The sequence below is a fragment of the Papaver somniferum genome, chromosome 5 (assembly GCF_003573695.1).
Source record: "Papaver somniferum cultivar HN1 chromosome 5, ASM357369v1, whole genome shotgun sequence".
Lineage (NCBI taxonomy): Eukaryota > Viridiplantae > Streptophyta > Magnoliopsida > Ranunculales > Papaveraceae > Papaver > Papaver somniferum.
In genome coordinates this window covers 102474561-102490429 of record NC_039362.1, presented here as the reverse complement: position 1 = coordinate 102490429, position 15869 = coordinate 102474561, and the positions used below count along the sequence as shown (strand labels likewise).

The window sequence follows — 15869 nt, the reverse complement described above, 5'->3', positions numbered from 1 at the left end:
ATATCTTCTTCGTCTTCAAATCTTCTTAGATCTTCAATAAAAACCTGCACACAATCACTTGAATCTCTTGTGATCAATCAAGCACAGAACGGAGTCTGTTAACCATGGATTATCACAAGATCGTTTTTAGAACTAACAACAGTTTAAAGATCCATGTTGAAACTCTGAACTAGTTTGAGTGAATCTTATATCAGAAGAGAAGATTCTCAAGCATAAACAAACTAGGTGCAATCAAAGTTCAACCACCATTAGTCAATCAAATCAATGAAAACAAAAGATAAACCGCAATTATCTAGTTTCCCACCAACGGTACTTGTAGAGCTTCTCAATCCCAAAGAAGACTTTAAACTGAGCGGCCGTAAGAGATTTCGCCTAATTAGGTTACTCTCCTCTCCGAATAGGCGGCTACACCAGTAACAACACAACAAAGAGGAAGTTTGTTGTTACGAAGGATTAGTTTGCAAGAAAGGAAAACTTCAAGTATTTATAGACAAGGAAGTTTGGACACCAAAGAATTTCCAAAACCAAAAATATTCTCAAGATATTCATTAAAGCACAAATTCGGTTTCCATAATTCCTGGAAATGCTCTGTCCAACAATAATGATCGAAATCTCTCAGAAAATCTCTAATTAGTAAATGCACATTACTAATTCTTATTTTCCTAAAAATGAAGTTAAATACCTTAATCAAAAGATTCTTAACTTATTTATGTTTCGATCCTGGGTTTCTCTTCCCTTAGCTATTAAGGAATAACTTTGAATAATTAAATAATAAACATTCATAGTACGTGTTCAAAGTATGTCGACATCTTAACTTTGTAAGTTCTCTTTCACACTTACAAACTTGAAACCGATTTGCCACACTTCCAAACAAGTTTAGAATTGGTTCATCTGAATTTCAAGAACTATGCGATTGATCAAATTAATATTCAATCACAAATCATGGGTTTAACGGTTCTACCAAAACAAGCTTCGGTTCTACCTTCCATGTGAGTATTGTGCATAGTCACACTAGCTTTCCAAAATTCGGTTGACTAGGTACTAGGATCGGTTCCCTACATATATATGGTATCTAACTTATATGTGTTGCACATGTACATAGGATCGGTTCCCCTTTGCCTAAAAACGTGTTGCACATGTTCATAGGATCGGTTCCCCTTTCTGTTATAAACCTTGCTGCACCTCATATAAGGATCAGTTCCCCTTTGTGATGTACTGCACCTCTTACTAGGATCGGTTCCCCTTTCCCATATTTGGTCAGACATAAAATCACAAACCCGATCATACCATCTCAGGTGATTACTTAAGATCGATTTCACTAATAAAAGTCATACCAATACATAAGTCAGGCCTTTGTGAATAGTTCTACCAAGAACACAAACAAGTCATGAACGGTTATACTCAATCACACATGTTGGTTGTTCATAAGATATGCAATGAATAACAAAACCAATAACGCCTGGCGATTTCCTTTTCGATTCACAAACAAGTTTATGAACTTACTTCCTTAGAACACATGTAAAATATTGTTCCCTAGGATGAAATCCTCACCTCATACCCATACATAATCACAATAGCATTCAAATGATTATGGTGATGTCTTATCTACAAAGTTTAATGGTTAAGCAATAAACCTCGTATTGTATTCCTTAATATTATGTCTATCTAGAGTTCAAATATGCTTCGGAGTTTTGTTTTCAATATGCACGACTTGAAAGATACGTTAGGGAATGAAACAGTTCAAGTCAAATATCACTAACCTCAAGTGGAAGGATGATTGTTGTCGTTGTAGCTCCTTGCTTCTTCACATCTTCAAGTCTTCGCAATACTTGTAAAGTCTCAAATCCTAATACTTTCAAGCTAACCTATACGAAGTTGACTCTAGTACATAATCAAGCGACTCTTAACATGAGTTTTGATTCAACGCTTGGTGCGTTCAACCGAGTTATGCTCTAACATGGTATGTTGACATTTTCATTGTAAAGAGAATGAAAGGTCCATTTTTACAGTACATCCAACAGCCCCATGTGCCTATAGAGTAGACCATGTTTTTGTTGCTACCTCTCTTTTTTATACAGTTAGGAAATGGGAAATGAAGTTGGTAAGTATCTGTGGATCTGGAATCTCAAATTTGTGGGTTATATTGGTAAGTGGCTAAATTAATTAGTTAACTAATGAAGATTACTTTATTATTAAAGATTACGACTAACGGACGATGTAGCTGGAAAAGTTCACTTGTACAGGTGAATATCGGTATTGATTATGTTTTTCGTGTGTACCATCTAATCGAATTTTAATGGTGTTAAGCCGAGAGTTGTAGAACTGATTGAATGCTAATTGGCCTTCGTGTTCTAGGCGATATTTTATTACTTTATATATTGAGGTCATCATACGGGCATTTCAATCATGGAGACTGAACCTTGCTTTTCAAAACTAATTCTTAAAACCAGTGTGAATACTTCATTTTTCTACCATTCATGATGTGGATGCGAGTATTAAAATAACACAATACGCGTTTAGTATATTTGTATAAAGTCATATCATTTGTGCCTTCTATCTTTTAGTCTATTAAGTTATTTCATTTGTAGATAATGTTCTTTGGGTCATTATTTTTATAATTATCGATTGAGAGTGTAGTCATCTGCCTCCATGAAGATTCAGCCACATTTAATTACTGCATAAAAAACGACACGTAAGTTGGGGATAGTTAATGCTACGCAATTCATACTATCCATTATAAGAGATAATTGTTACCTTTTTAGGTAGTTCATATTATCTAAACAAAAGATTGACGAACTACGACCGTGCTTGATCCCTTCGAGAAATAGAAAGGGTACGTAGGCAGCCGCTATGCGGTTCAACATAATTCTATAAGGGTGTTCATATCATCTGAAAGTGTTGGTTGTTGTTTTGTCAGTTTATACCATCTATTCGGAGATGATTGCAACCTTGACAATCAGAAATTGGCTGTATAAATTATTGGGCTTGGCAACTGGTCATCTCCCATTTTTGGTAACTGGACGCATATAAATTATTGGGGTTGGCAATTGGCCATCTCCCATTTTTGGCAACTGGTCATTATTAGAATCGGCAACTGGACGCTTATAAATTATTGGGGTTGGCAACTGGTCATCTCCCATTTTTGGAAACTGGCTATTGTTAGAATCGACAACTGACCATTGTTAGAATCGGCAATTGGCCGCGTATAAATTTTTGGAGTTGGAAACTGGCCGTCTCCCATTTTTGGCAACTGACCATTATTAAGATCGGTAACTGGCCGCGTATAAATTATTGGGTTTGGCAACTGGCCATCTCCCATTTTTGGCAATTGCCCATTGTTAGAATTGGCAACTGGACGTATAAATTATTGGAGTTGGCAACTGGCCATATTAATTGTTAGAATTTGCAACTAATATAAGTCTATTATTTTTGGCAACTGGTCGTCTCTCATAATTTCCGAGTAAATGCTAAATGTGCTTGCTTGTAATGCAGTTTGGGTAATTCGAATTCGAGTTTCTCAGAAGAATTTGAAGGTCCGGTTACTTGAGTGGCGTATCGGAGAGTCGAAGTTTGCTAAGTGGACAGAAACCCGATTCGCTGGAAGTCCAGATTTTCTGATCTGTCACACATACATTACTCCTTGGCCCAAATATGCAACCTTAACCTATGATCACGTCAAGACTAACCCCTAACCATATATCTATCTCGACTCTAATTAACCCTAACCTTATTATTGCCTCACCCGTATTAACCTCCACAAGTTTTGATGGTTATGTGGAACCCAATGAATCATTGGGCGATCGCGAGCTGCCCAAATATACATCACTATTCCGCGAGGTGTCACCTTGAACGTTCCAACTCTCTGGATTCATCAGATGATTTTTGTTTCTCCCTGTTTGACCATTAATTTTGATGTGCATATCACGCCATGACTGGATCTTTCATGTATAGTAGAGAGAAAAAAAAATTAAAACAAAACATATCGGAACATACATCCAAAACTATAATTAACCCATCTTGATATTGATTCCATCCAACGTGTAGAACGCTTCTAACAAATAATACCGTTGAGGGAAAAGGATTGACGGTCACATTAGAGTAGTGTTGTGATAATCGTCTTTATGCAGCCTGCTCAGGTAGGGGATGTTTTAGAATATCATATTGTCAAAAAAAAAAAAAAAGCAGTGGATTTATATATTCATTCCTTGGTCACTTCACTTTCATCATCTTCCACAATGACGGACTTCCAGTGAGATGTGTATAGATTGCATCAGTTACCTGATAAGCAAAATCCAAAGACATGCTAAGTAAAAATCAACCAACAATAATCAATTATTAATCCCAACAATTAAATTCTTACATACCAAAAAAAAAAAGGAAAGAGAATACATCAATAAAAAACAAATTAAGTTCTAATCAAATGTATTAAGAGTTTTAATTAGTCACTGAATTATTGAATTTAATCTGAACAAAGTTATAGTCGAACGTTGTGTCGTGGACTCGTGGACAAAAGATTGGTAAGATTATGGCATTCCTGGCCAAATTTAACCTTGGCACCGACTAATCCTAAAAGTTGAAGAAATTAAGATTTCTAGCTTAACCTAACCCTACGAGCACATCCGACACCTTAAAGAGGATAAAACTAAATTTATTAGTCTAACCTAACTTTAGGAGTGCATCTAACACTAAATGTGAAATTAACTGGAGATTAACCTAACCATGCAACAAATGTAGGTCAGAATAGCCAAAAGAAAAGGTCGAGTCCCTGTTTTGTAGGTGCTTCAAACAATTTTGATACCGGTGATATTGGAATTTGGGTGTCTGGACCCCAAAGTGTGTCTTACATTGAAGTCATAGTTACGAGAGGGAAAAAAACGGTTTAGTCCAAAAACGCGCCAAAAAATATAGATTAGTCCATTCAGAGTTTACTAGGTACAGTTTAGTCCAAAAATTAAAATATGGAAACTACACAAATAACCTTCATAATTACAATGTAGCCCAAATATTTACAGTTTGGTCCAAAGTGATTCAGGATGATGTCAGCAATTTTAAATAATATAAAAAATATTTAAAAATGATTTATCTTTCACACCGTTCATCAAAAATTCACAAACTTTACATATTTGGAAAGCTCTTTCCAAAATCTACAAAAAGAGTACCCATATGTCTATAATTTTGAGTTTTTAAAAATTTAATTGTCGCTCAATTAACTGTGTACAAAAAAAAAATCATGCACAAAAATTCATAAGCTTATGCAATCAGTTTTTCACATGTGCACCATTTTGTACACACCTACAAAACATGCATGAAAATAGTCACTCATACACCCACTCGGACCTACTTCTTCATGAGAGTTACTCTGATACACCAACATGTTTACCCCTGCAAAACGCATAAAACCAATTATTCATAACCACACACAAATCTACTTTTCGTGGAAAATATATTACTAGTATTTTAATATGTACATCCTTGCAAATCATGCCCAAACCTTCTTTATCATGTGAGTATGTACACACACTCCTACAAAACATAAAATTGATTATTCATAACCACACACAAACCTACTTTTTCATGGGAATCACACGGATGCACCAATACGTACACCCCTCCAAATATGCATAAAATCAATCATTTATAACCACACACAATCTATTTATTCATGGGAATTACACTGGTGCACCAATATTTACACCCCTACAATTACTGATAACTGGACACAAACCTACTTTTACATGGAATTACATAGGTACACCAATATGTACGCCCCTACAAACACCTAATAAAGTTTTCATTAGGACCCTTACGCAATACATGTCAAATGCGTTAACTAAGCCATTTGATGTTTGTGATTTCTTAAATTTAATACATATAAAACCACTGTATGCATAGCAAAGTACAAACAAACAAGCTACATCAGTAGTGTTGGTGAACACGAAGGTTAATCCTCCGATAGAGTATACTTGTGAAACGAAGGATGTACTAGTCAAATTCAACTAAGAAACCTAGTGAACACAATGATGTTATCAGCTGAAACCAACATTAGATTAGAATCAGAATAGGAACCAAATATACCTTGCACCGTGTTGCAGCATCTTGGAATGCAAGCATAGCAACATAAGGTGATTTCAAAAGAAAATGTGCTCACAACCTCCTCTATCATCTTCAACTCATCTTCTGAGTTAAACAGTGAGGCAATGTACTCTACTGGACTAAGTGAGGCCCTCAAAAGTTCTGCATTTGTTGTTCCTGACTGTTAAATAATCAAAATTTCCCAAAAGTCTATTAAAAAAATGTAACATTGAACATGTGAAACCATAAATTTATAGAGCTTGCTTTCTTACCAGAAAGTTGCATGAGCACTAGACCATCCACACCCATAACCAGCCATTCTGGCAAAATCAAGCTATCAATAATGTTAATACTAAATGAAACCCAATCACCAGAAACACTGAAATACAAGTGCTACTGTAACCTAGCCGTTATAAGCTTATGCCCTCATTTTTTTTCCAGGGTGCACCAACTTGTACACATAGTTATTTATGCAAGCATAATCTTGTGCCCCCATTTTCTGCTGTGCCCGCTGTGCACCATCTTTATGCATGTACATGTTTATGTGGTCAAACACACCTCGTATAACAAGTACAAAAAAAAAAATGCACTTTTATGTGCATCGCGTATAAATGGTGTATAATAATATACACCTCCTATAGCCAGTACAAAAAAAAATCGCCAAAAGATAATTGAAAATTGAATAAAATTAAATCTGATAACCATAGTAATTAGTAGGAATTTACGCTTACGTAATCTTATGCGATAAATGTCCACTGTCCACCAGCTTGAAATTTATCACATGTGCACAATAATGTACACTTGTATTACAGGTGCACTATTATGTACACATGTAATTTTTGTCACGTGTACACAACAATGCACACTTATTTTACATGTACCAATATGTACACATGTAATTTTTGTCATAACCAACAGCCAGTGACTCATAGCACTGATTCGATATCCAAGAAATAAAAAAAGATTGTTGACTGGTTGCCATAAATTATATGTATCATTTTTAAGCTAGCAGATATTGATATCCATATAACACTTGCCATATATGCATGCCACACTGACAAAAAATTATAAGAGACCAGATTGCAATATTTGAACTAATATTCAATATAGAGTGTAGTGTCACTATATTAAAAGGGAATGACAAAAGAAAAAAAAGAAATATTCATATGAAGTACGAAGAATGAACTGTCACATTGAATAAGATACGTTAATTTGGTTGTAGCTGATATTGCAAATCATGGGTATATGAGACTGACAGAGAGCAAAAGAAGGGTTTTTAAATGGATGATCATTACCTACAAAATCCTGTTATAGATAAAGCATCACTGAATTCTGTTCCTCCAGCTACCATTACATTTGAATCTCCAAACTGAATCATCCTCGCAGCATCATCAATTGAATGTGCACTAGTAGCAGTGTAGCACAAGCTGTTACAGCAACATTGTTGGGCCCTAAAGTCAAATACATACTTGTAATACAAAAAATTAAATTTTACTACTCATATTTACCATATACGTTCTTCTTTTGTTTTTCAAAGTGGTGACTATAGCAGTTCTTCAGTAGCCTTTCTTTCATTCACTTATCCATGCATTTTCCAATGAATAAACAGAAATCTAAAGCCAATAGTAAGGTACTGTGCGCATTAAGGATCTACAGGTGTACGACTATGTGCACATTAAAAATCAGTATGTGTACAATTATGTACACATCAAGAATCAACAGGTGTGCAACACACAGTTGCTCTATAAGCTACACAAGACATGGACCCGATGTAAAAATACTTAATGTTTATAAAGAGAATTAAGAAATGATACATAAAATAAGATAAGACAATGGTGTACAACTATGTACACATCTAAAAAATCCCGAAAATAGCTAGAACTGATTCATCCACTTTTACTAAATTGCTTATCAAATTTGTCGACAAATTCGAGCAGCTAAGACGTCATTAACAATGTCTGCATCCTTGCAATTGTAAAATGATAAGAACTAAAAATGAGGCAGGACAATGGTGTAAAACTATGTGAACATCTGCGAAATCCAGAAAATAGATGGAACTGATTCATCCATTTTTATTAAATTTGCCAACAAATTCTAGAAGCTATGACGTTCACTAGCAATGTTTGTGTCCTTGCAATTGTAAAATATTAAGACCTAAAAATGAGGCAGGACTATGGTGTAAAAAAAAAAGTCTTAAAACTTAATAGCTGGTAGACACCCCTATGTATGGCTGAAAGGGAATCGTATGAGACTGACCATGGAATAAAATGTAGGTGCTGGTGCAAGAATGGAATCGCCAGCTGAATTTGGATGATGGAATTTACTTTCTAAACCAAACTCACACGTCCCCGTCTTCATAATATGAACACTCTGTCTCACTCTGTTGTTGTAAAATAACAAATTAATCAGCATCTCATTATGAAGTTAACTGTAGAGTACTACTAGATAGCAAAAATAAATACTAGATGGCAAAAATAAATTATTGCAAGTGTAACTACAAAGTAAGTACAGAATTCTAATGCCACATCGTGGTTCCAGCTTCATTTTCAGATGGTAGTATTTGCAAGTGCATGTCCAACGTCTTCCACTAAAACTGAAATACAAAATATTAACTAGCCTAAGATGTACCCATAATCCTATCTCGAAGTCATCAGTATTCAGTAGTTACAATTACAAGTGAATTGACACGACTAAACTAGAAAGTACATCACAAGCACGTTGTACCTGCCTCCCTCACGGGGTACTGCTATTCCTTGGCTTACTTCTCCCATCGTGATGTCGAAAAAATATCGATCAACGTATTAAATATACAGTACAAACACACAAAATAAAGCCCTATTCTTGTAGAGAAGCAAGAGGAGCATCTCATGTTTCCCCTGAATGCAAACTCAATTCCACCAAATTGATGGCAACTGAAACAGTCATAGTAATCCACTTTTCACTATTCCCCACTTCAAACTAAACAACTGTCACAAGGATGACACTGAATTTGTGCAAAATTTGTATTATGCAATCAATCATATATATCTTAAATTTGAGAGTGTCTTGAGTGGGTCATGAAATGGTGATTATGACACAAGAGGAAAATCCCAGGTCCAGCAAAAGAGGGTCTATTCAAGCATCTAAAAACTGGCTGGCCCCATTCAACTACTCTATAATGTTTTAATTACAACAACAAAATGAAAAGAAAAAACCACATTAAGATGTGAAATCCAAAGTCAAACCCAGCAATGGAATAATACAATTGTGTGAGACTTATTTCTAAAGGTGCTAAACTCATCACCTCACCACGGTATCTCTAGTCGATTCACAAGCAAGCAGTGTACTGATGACATTTCATTAAAGCATATAACCAAGCAACTAAAATGCAATGTGTCTCAGTAAAACAAGCTTATCACTTTAACGAATAATAAATTAAATAAAACAAAAAATGCGAGCTCCCCAGCAACACGGAGAGAGCTTGGTTGCAACACTCTACATAAAGTACAATATTTCCTAACCAAACAACGCAAAGAAAGCTCGTTTCTCAATTGAAAACCGGTCTCCACATATGGAAGCCATAGATCAAATCGCGTTTTAAAAGGCACAAAACAACTATTTGTACAAACTATATTCTTCTGAATGTTGAAATATAAAGAGGTAGGCAGTGACTACTACACAAATAATTACATTTGGGAACCATTTAAACAAGCATACAAACATGCATTCCTCCATTAAGTTATCTAGCTGTTTTATATCATCCATAATCGGACACTGGAAGATTTCAAGTAAGCCTGAGCTCCTATGACTAAATTTACTGCCACACTTGTTCTATTGTAAAATGTAATTTACATTTTCCATAGTAGTAAACGAAAGAACCACAAGAAACTCTATCTCATCCTTTACGTCAAACAATAGACTCAATCTAATTGGTAAGACTAATGGTATACTGCTATTCATTTGATCCATAAATCCCTTTTTAAAATCCATAATCTTGCACAATCTCAACCTACAACTGAGTTGGGGGTAATTGCAACAGGAGCCGTGATTCTTTCGCCGGAAAACTAAGAAACTCTTCCTGATAAATATTAGCGCGCATGAATAATTAGCAATCAAAGCATAAAAGAAAAAAGTCCCACTACAACCAATATACAAGCAAGTAATCACGCCAAAATGGGTATGTATTGTACACTAGTTTGATTGATTGTTAATGTAGTAAACTAATGCCTGGATGATCATTTTAATGGTCTGGTAAACGTGGGTGGAGATTTTCATATGACAAACACAATACAATAATATAATGCCTGCATAATACATGCTATTACATCAGTTTCCAATCAACTAATCACCTAATTATTGATGTATTCCACCTTATAAATTATACACAAAATTTTCTATCTCTACAAAATTTTATGAATTCAAGTTCCGGTAGGATTAAATAACCACTTACAGAATCAAAAGCAAACATTAAATTGAGATAAAATTCAAACCAAAAAAGACTAAGAGATGAATTCAACAAAATTGAACTCTAAGAAGCGAATTAGCGATTTGATAGTATTTACGAAATGCAGAAAAACAAATAGAAAGAGATGGAATTGAATTTTCTAGTATCAGCTTTTATATCCATAGGATCATCATGTGTCTTCATCATCTTTACTTCTCAGAATCATCCAAAAAAGACTTAGAGAATCAAAACAAACCCTAGAAATTTCAATAAAAATTGGAAAAAAAATAATCTGGAATTACCTGAGATCTGGTATGTGTTCGTGGATAGATTGAATAATCTAATTAAGATCTCATAGACCAAAATTGTTGAAACGCTTCCGATAATCGAGCTGAAACGAGATGATTAACTAAAACCTAAATTGTTTCCCTGCAGAGCTTTGTCGTCAAAACCAAACGACTGTGAAAAATGAAATAGAAATGTACTTCTGGTTTCCATACGACTATATGAGGTTAATTTCGTCATCAGGAAAAAAAAGGTTTGGATTAAATCGTTCAGAAAAGGACGGGCCGTTTAAGTTTGGCTAAATTTGGACCGGAGAGTACCAGGCTCAGGCTTGAGAGGGGAGGATTAAAACGTCTAAGGCCCAACAACTATGGGATTATACGTTAGTTTCTACATTACGAGAGGTGTCCAAGTCTCTCTCATTCTATGTGTCCGTGTAATATACTCCCTCCGTCCCTAATAAAGATGATCTAGTTGTAGTTTGCACAAATTTTAAGGCAAGGAGGAAAGTGGAGTATATTTAACTATTTTTTACAATTATACCCTTATGGGCAATAGTTAGTAAAATTTAAAAACGATTTATTTCTTAAATTATACCACGGTTCTTTATAAATTTTATACCGTTGAAAAGCATTTTAAAACACCTGCGCAACTAATATAAACATGAGTATCAAATTATATTTCTTATAGAAAAAATAATCAATTAAAAGGGTAGTTTTAGAAATATCCCTTGATTAATGAAATAGGTCATCTATTTATGGGATAAAGTTTAAAACCAAGTAGGTCATCTTATTAGGGACGGAGGGTGTATTGATTAACACCTGCTAAAATTGTAAAATAAAATAAAATTAAAAAGAACTTTCAAGATAAACATGAAAAGTGACATACAAGTGAAAGCATAGTGGAAGACTCTGTATATTGAATCATCAAATGAGAAGAATTCTCCTCTCTTAAATCACATTCAAAATATTGGTTATAGCAACACCACAATCATCGATCGAAATAGAATACGGAAAATGGGTTATTTGTCCAAAAAAATTTAAAACATGATTCAAATGGACGAGTAAAAATTAGTATGGGTGAAATGGACAAAAAAAAATAGCAAGGATGAAACTGGATTCATCCTGGCTTAAACTTAAAAAATAGCAAGGATGAAACTGGATGCATCCTGATATAAATTAAAATTAAAAAAAAAATTGAAAATGGGTAGGATGAAACTGGTTACATCCTGGCTATTTTTATATTTTGTCCATTTAAACAGTATCAAAATCTAGATGTCTTTTTCACCCATAAATTGTTGATTTTGGTCTTTTTAACAAATTTTGTGAATAGAATACTCCCTCCGTCCTAGTTTAGATGCTAAAATTGAGGATTTTTTTGTCCTAGAATACTTGTTATACTTCATATTTTTCCACCTTTTATCCTGATTTGCCCCTAACTTGGAATCATGCCATAATTTGGAGAATTGTGTATTTCAATTTTCAAGACACACTCTTAAATACTTTTCTCTATATATTTCCTCTAATTTGAATTTTTCCAACAAAACAACAAAAACCTAGATATCTAAAACTGGGAACATTAAATACTAACCTAGGATAATTGTGGGGAAAAAACTATCTCTTTGTGTTTCTTAATCTTTATGCAAAATCCTATTTTAGCATCTAAATTAGGACGGAGTGGAGTATTATATAGAGGAATTAAATATGCATTTTCATTGTTGCTTACTAACTGCGGGGAGGCTATAAAGTCATGGAGGGAGTAAACACTACACTACGTAGAAAACTTAAAGAGAATGGATAACCACAAGGTGATTACATTTCTACGTTGTTCCTAAAATATGGAACAAGATAATGACATCTAAATTAATTGATCTTCTTATGGTTCAATCATTACTTAAAAGAAACCCAAAGCCCAAAATGAATGAAAACGGCTAACCAGAAGGAAAATAAAAATCACAAATATATAATAATGTGATAAAGCAATGTAACAAACGCATGACATTAAATTCCTGTCTAATATACTTCTTTTTTTTTTGGCAAGATAGTATATGTGCATGATATACAATATTTGTTTCATGGTGGGTTGACAACAATTTTATTTAGCAGGATGGGTTGATTCAACAATTGGAATAAAAGTTTTTGGTGGGAAAACAAAATCAATCTGGGTATTATAGCCTGGGTAAACCACATCAACCGGAGGATGGGTTTCTAACAACTGAACTTCTTCCTGGACATTATTAGGTTCGGGAGAGCTAGTATGAAGGTAATCTGGCACAATGGTTGAGGCACATATATCAAGTCCCAAGTGAGGGATCTCTGTAAGAGCTAAAGGTAAGGCACAAGGAGAATGATAATCACCCCCAAACTTAGAGTTTTGGGTGTCTCTAGATAGACTAGCTACAATTTCCCTAATTTCTAGATCATCTGAATCCTGAAAATGGTCAATTGCTTTATGTAGATTATACTCAGGTGATGCATCCTCACTCATATTTAAAAGCTCGCATCTTCGTCTAAGACTAATGTTTCTAAATCGCTAGACTCTAAAACAATATTCTCAGAATAAACTCGTTCCTCTAAACTATCGATGGCTTCGTAATCATAAGGAAATACTACATCTTCTAAAACGGGAGTATCTCTAGTCAAATCCTCGTCCTTTTGAATAGGTGAATAATTATTAAAATTATTTGGATTTGAACAAGAAACATTATCATTATTAAGTTCAATTGGAGTAACAAATTCCTGATCACTATGCCTACTTATTTCAAATTCTTCATCAACACTATCCTCATCATAATCATCATTATAATAACATGAAAATGGTTGGACCTCATCTAAACAAGTAGTGTTACCAATTTTATCCCCTTCATCTTGAGTATGTGAATAACTATCTTCATTCTCAAAGGTATTATTGGATACACTATATTGGAAATTCAAGTTATTTCGAGCAATACTTTCATTCGTCTCTAACTCAAGTCTACGTGTCGACTCAGCTATCCTCTCAAGATTCTCCTCCAAACAAAGTTCCCTTAGTGTTGGATCTAAGTTTTGAGTTAATCTATTGAGGATATCTTCTAAAGATTCAGTCGTTGTTTCAGTCCTTTCATCCATAACTAAGTTATTCACCTCAGCTAACTTACATGTCGATTCAGCTAACTTTCGTGTCGACTCAGCTAAACTTCTGAGAAACTCTTCTAGAGAAGGAATAGGAACTGAAGGATCATAAAAAGGACTACTTTTCAAAAATTTGATTGTATCCTCTGAATACGAAGAACTAGTATTATAATCTTCTTGCTCGTAAGACTGATGCGCATGCGGATAGTAATTGGGCTCACCATGGTATGACCCAAAATCTTGAAAAGGTTGGCGTGCCCAACCACTATTCACACTATGATCATAAAAAGAGTAATGTCCATGTTGCTCGGTTGGATAATTATTGTATTGGCTATACCAGTTTGACATCCTAACTGCAAGGGGATTCTAAACAAGCACAAAGAAGGCTGACTCGACCACAACAAGCCTATTTTATCTAGCAAACAAAAAGCATGATGGCTCCACTTAGATTTTTTCTAGACCAGTTTCTAATCCTTCGAAAGGGAATTCGTTACAATTTAAGCAAACCCCTCTGGAATCAATCCGAGTCAAAGTAAGTTGAATAGAGGCGAAGGAAGCTGCGTGGAGCTTTGATACCCAAGGCCTCACGACATTACAAGGCGGCGCAGTCACGCATTCAACTCAAAGAAACTATCATGAACTTCGAAGTATGCTTAAAAGAGTAACCAATATTTTTCGAATGACTTTCCTATTAAGCTCGTTACCCTATCGGTCTCGTTCTAGTCAGTATTTTAAGCTTAGGTTCGCGTAGGTTACGTGTTCCTAAGGCGGGCAAGAAGGAAACGGTGATGAAATCCGAGTCCTTATCTTGATTTGTCCAGGCCTTGCCCTTTACTAGAAAATTAAATCCGATTTCAGGTCCTCAACATATATGCATACAAAATCATCCAGTAAACCCGCTGACAGGGGATTCGCGGGTGTTTAGAATTCTTACCTCCCGTTCCAGACGGGGGATGAACCGTTGAGGTCGACTCGGTCCACCGACTCCAATGTTAGTGTACGAACCCGAGGGGCCGAGACAATATCGTAATTGTCGTCCTTCCCTGTGCAGTTTATATTTAAACCAACCCTTCCTTAGGGTTTTAAAAATAAAGTCCAATGTTCAATGTTCGAAAGAAAAGAAAAAAATATGTCCAAAAATAGAATATTACAAAAATAAAAACCTTAATTACAGTTTCTAAAAAAATAAAATAATATACAAAATCTTCTTCTTCACTCCTTTTGGATTCCTTCTTTAGCTGCGCTTTTCTTTTCAGCACTTTCTCTCTTTTTCTTTAGCTCAGCTCCAAATCTGAAAGCAAACAAGAAATACCAAAACGCATAAAAAAAAAAACAAAAAACAAAACCTAAAAACAAATCTATACACAAATCCGCGTCCGCGGCGCCAAAAATTGATGGTTATTTCAATAATGTTGTAGTAAAAGGTTCGTTGAGACTTGTGAAGGAAGATTTTTTTTAGACTTAATTTTTATAAATAAAAATAACAAACTCAATTAAAAAGTGTTGTAAAAATTATGGAGAGACCGGGGCTAGGATTCCACCATTGGCCGATATTAGTGATTTAATAAAACAATAATTATGCAACTCAACATTCAAATTGATTCTAATTGTATTGCCTAGACATGTAGATTTTCAAAAGAATAGATGTTAATCCAAGCATAGAATATCAAAACCCTAAAGCAAGCATATTCTATCAAGAGAAAATACACCTAACTAATTAAAATCATATAATCAAGTTTTAATTCAAAGCAAAAATCATAATAGAGTTGTTATAATAAATTAAAAATAGAAATGTATCACTTTTACCGAAACAACGGCTTCCTCCATAGCCCCAAGGATTAGGGTCTAGCTCCGCATATTGGAAACACACTCAGAATAATTTTTCATTGCTCAAAAGTGTTTACAAGTGATGAAATGGGAGAAAATAATGATTAAACCGGGTTTGCTCTAAACGATCCCCAAACTATCCATCCCCCAAA

The 15869-nt window shown here is 34.7% G+C and overlaps 1 protein-coding gene across 5 annotated transcripts; it reads right to left on the bottom strand.

The window, feature by feature from the left end:
• Nucleotides 1–5224: 5224 nt before the first annotated feature.
• Nucleotides 5225–10922, bottom strand: LOC113282331. 5 transcript variants are annotated; one of them, XR_003326789.1, is made up of 6 exons: nucleotides 10798–10922; nucleotides 8329–8452; nucleotides 7368–7499; nucleotides 6345–6406; nucleotides 6076–6253; nucleotides 5225–5382 (listed from the first exon to the last, which is right to left on the bottom strand). XR_003326789.1 is itself a non-coding variant. In XM_026531319.1 (6 exons), the coding sequence occupies exons 3-6, from the start codon at nucleotides 7448–7450 to the stop codon at nucleotides 5267–5269; spliced, it is 420 nt and encodes a 139-aa protein (XP_026387104.1). In that variant the 5' UTR covers nucleotides 7451–7499; nucleotides 8329–8452; nucleotides 10798–10922; the 3' UTR covers nucleotides 5225–5266. The 5 variants fall into 5 exon arrangements, 2 of the variants coding, with proteins under 2 accessions (XP_026387104.1, XP_026387105.1); XR_003326788.1 differs by having other exon boundaries at nucleotides 6345–6392; XR_003326790.1 differs by having other exon boundaries at nucleotides 6076–6234; nucleotides 6345–6392.
• Between the last annotated feature and the right edge of the window lie 4947 nt (nucleotides 10923–15869).

Coding starts and splice junctions, on each gene's coding strand:
- LOC113282331 (XM_026531319.1), bottom strand. CDS start 7,450: ATGATTCAGTTTGGAGATTCAAATGTAATGGTAGCTGGAGGAACAGAA. Junction 6,407..7,367: donor TCTATAACAGGATTTTGTAG/GTAATGATCATC, acceptor CATTATTGATAG/CTTGATTTTGCCAGAATGGC. Junction 6,235..6,344: donor AGTGCTCATGCAACTTTCTG/GTAAGAAAGCAA, acceptor CAACAAATGCAG/AACTTTTGAGGGCCTCACTT.